The sequence below is a fragment of the Acartia tonsa genome, chromosome 1 (genome assembly GCF_053477335.1).
Source record: "Acartia tonsa isolate MP-2025a chromosome 1, ASM5347733v1, whole genome shotgun sequence".
NCBI classification, from domain to species: domain Eukaryota; kingdom Metazoa; phylum Arthropoda; class Copepoda; order Calanoida; family Acartiidae; genus Acartia; species Acartia tonsa.
The window spans coordinates 33,380,976-33,384,397 of record NC_137260.1 but is presented as its reverse complement, the minus strand read 5'-3'; the positions used below and the strand labels follow the sequence as shown (position 1 = coordinate 33,384,397).

The 3,422-nt window shown below is 30.8% G+C and overlaps 1 protein-coding gene across 1 annotated transcript; it reads right to left on the bottom strand.

Moving 5' to 3' along the window:
• Positions 1-266: 266 nt before the first annotated feature.
• LOC145327158 (uncharacterized) lies at positions 267-3,206 on the bottom strand. Its single transcript, XM_080170727.1, has 5 exons — positions 2,956-3,206; positions 2,113-2,206; positions 1,794-1,883; positions 892-1,273; positions 267-298 (listed from the first exon to the last, which is right to left on the bottom strand). Exons 1-5 carry the CDS (start codon positions 3,087-3,089, stop codon positions 267-269), a joined length of 732 nt encoding a protein of 243 aa, XP_080026853.1. The 5' UTR covers positions 3,090-3,206.
• Between the last annotated feature and the right edge of the window lie 216 nt (positions 3,207-3,422).

Sequence of the window (3,422 nt, the reverse complement as noted above, 5' to 3'; positions counted from 1 at the left end):
TAACCCTAACGATAGCCTTAGAGCAGCAAATCTTCAGAATGTGAAAATAAAATTTTGTCTCCTTTGTAGAGATAAGGCTCACACTGACACTAAATGTCCAAACTTCCCTAATGTGAAACCTATTCCAATTGCTTGTCCCAATTGTCAAGATGCTGGATTTTATATGTATAATCACCCTGTAGATGCTTGTGTAAAGAATAATTTTTTAGAGAAGTTAAAAAGATCCGAAGTAAACACATAAGAAAACGTTGCAAAAAACTTAATGCTTATGATACTGAATATCTTTCTTCTTCCTCTTCTGATAATGAAGATATTAATAACAAATATAACAAAAAACCTATTACAGATTGTATGGAGAATCATATCGTCACCACAGATATGGAACCTGGTTTAATTATAAACAACGATAACAATATCGCCAATACAGATATTTTATCTAATCAAACCGCGTCTGTTACAAATGTATCTAAATTAATAAATACAAATATAACAGAAAGTAGTAATGTATTGACAAAACAAACACTTTTTATGGAAAAAGATGATTTGAATGTGAAATATACTTCTACAAACGTTCCCTTTAATAAAAATTCTTATCTTACAAAGAATTATATACAACCTTCCCTGTCAAAGTTTATTGGAAAGACATCTTTTATGTGTTCTAACCTTTGGAATATTATAATTAATTTTAAATTGATTTCTCAAACAGGTTTATATTATCTAATACCTTTCCTACTATGCGTCTGCTTATTAAACCCTGAACTAGCAATATATATTTTTGCTTTATGTGTTAATATAACATGCGCCAGTAGTTTAATGTTAGGTTTATTCCCACTGTATAAACTAAAAATAATTAGTAAATTAAACTTACACTGTCCTTAATATTGTCCTTACTTACAGGATTTACTGGGTCATCGCACATAGTAGATATAAAATTGTAATCAAGACTTTCATTAGCCTTTTTCTGTTCATAACAATGCGCCCTAATTTTATTTAATCTCCATTGGTGGTCAAACTCCACCAATTCCTTGGATTCGGAATCGGTGTCTAACAAATGTTCCGGCTTAACCGACTCAGCCTTGTAACTTCTGTTTAAAGTGGACGCGGCCCTATGGTTTTCGATCTTCGCATCTATATGCTCGAGTTTTTGTAACAATGTTTTCCCCTGCTCCATATGTTCCCATTTTTTCTTGCGTCTCTCGTTGGCCCGTCCTTGATAGTACTCCTTACATCTCTTCAAACTGAAAACTACAGCTGCTAAAACAACTGCAGAAACCTAAATAAAAATTAAAATAAAAATTGAATTATTTAGACCCTATTTTTCTAACTTGTTAGTATATTATCTTTTGTTGTTAAACAACTAGTTCCAAACTTCTTTGTGTGTGTAAGAAAATAAAGGCTTGAAAATTATTCTTTGTTATGTAACATAAATAATATATAAAACTTAGTTAGGAAATTATGTTACCAACATTATAAAAAAGGGGGGTGACTAATCACGTCCGCGATTGCGGCAAGATAATTGAGTCTTATAGTTTCGCCTAGCCGTTGAATGAAAAATTTTTCTCCCCTTTCGTTCACAAGGTTCTTTTTGCTTGCGGAATTGATTCTTATCTACGCAATTAAACTAAATCAAATTTCTATTCTTTGTGATACATAAATAAACGTTTTTATTTACTTATACCGCATCTTTAATATTTACACAACAGAATGCTTATTAATTATTTATTATAAAAAAAAATAATAATTATAAGTATTTGCTTTCGAAGCCAGTAAAAGTGTTTTGTAAATTATCTTACCAAGAAACATGAAAGTACAAAAACAATCAGAAGTAGCCATCCGCTAGCTTCATTCTTGCAAGCATGACGTCCATCGAGCCCATAGGTTTCCTAAAAATTAACTATTAAAAACTTTTTCATAACAAGTTGTATATTGGATATAAAAATCTCTTGCAAGTCCATCAAGTCCATAAGTTTCCTAAAAAATTAACTATTAAAAACTTTTCATAACGAGTTATAAAAATCCCTAAAAAAATTCTTATTTTTCAGAATCGACCATCTTCCATAAAACATCGCAGATTGTACCTAATATTGAAGAATTATATAAGGTAAAACTCACCTTGAATCCCAATAAAGCATTGAAGACCGCTTGTCTAGTATCCGCGGTCAGATTCATCTTGTTGTACTTGATCTCATCACCGGTTTCTTTTTCCCTTAAAAAATACGTAAATTTACAATATGTATCTAAAAAATATATCTATATAAAGACGGATGTAAATATATATATTACATAACCATTCTGCATTAAGATATATTATTTTATATTTTTATGTCTGCACAATACGCAGATATGGAATAAATATTTCAAAAGCATTTGTCTACACATTACCATGAAGATCGATATGGTCTTATATTTGTATACAATTTGTAACGGTTTTTAGTTGGGTTTCGTGAATATCGGAAAATTCAAATCTCAAAAGTGGTCAAGGATTTTACACTACTCGCACAAACAATAAAGTGTGCGCTCATAAAATACTATCTTCCTGATTTTTCAAGTAAATAGTGTTTTTATGCTCAAAAACATACCAAAAAATCGCGAAAAAATAATAGAAATTGCACATTAATGTACATAAATTATATTTTTGTAATAAAAACCCCAAAAAGTTCCAACCCTTTAGGTATAAAATTACCGGTTTTTCGAGTGCGCACTACGTTTATTTGAGCGCCAATGTCAAGGTACATTATGAAACTCAACAACCCCTTTTTGTGACGCAAAATTACATACATATATATACATACATACATATATATATATACATGTACATAAACAATTTAAATATATTTTTCTTCTCATTTCATATTACTAAACAAAATTCAGCGCCCTATTTAAGCATTTCAATTCAAACTTTAATAAGTAATATTTGTACAGAAGTGGTTTAAATTTTAAATACTATAAATTTACCTTAATAAGTCAATAATGGAGGTTAAAGAACTTTCAGACTTAGCAAAATATTCGGCTGTCCTTTTGGCCAGAACATCCTGGCACTCGGTCACACACGACTCTTTGTCGCGGCAGGAAAAAGTCACATCCAACATTCTTGCTATATGGCTATTAAAGAACTAAAAGTTTTTTTCATATACTGCTCTGAAAATAATTAAAAAGCCTTACTCTTAATATTAAATTAAATTAGGACAAATCAAAAGAAAAAGAGGGGTGATACAAGTTATACAAATTAAATGAAATTAAAATTGTATTCAGGTACGCTCTGATTTCATCTTCGCTCCCTCTTCCTTCACAGTAGGAACAGACAACTCGCTCATTTCAATACTGGTTTGCCTCGCAGGTAAATCATTCGCCTTCACAGTAGAAACAGACAACTCGCTCATTTCAATACTGGTTTGCTTTGCAGTATCAACCTTACCCTGCAC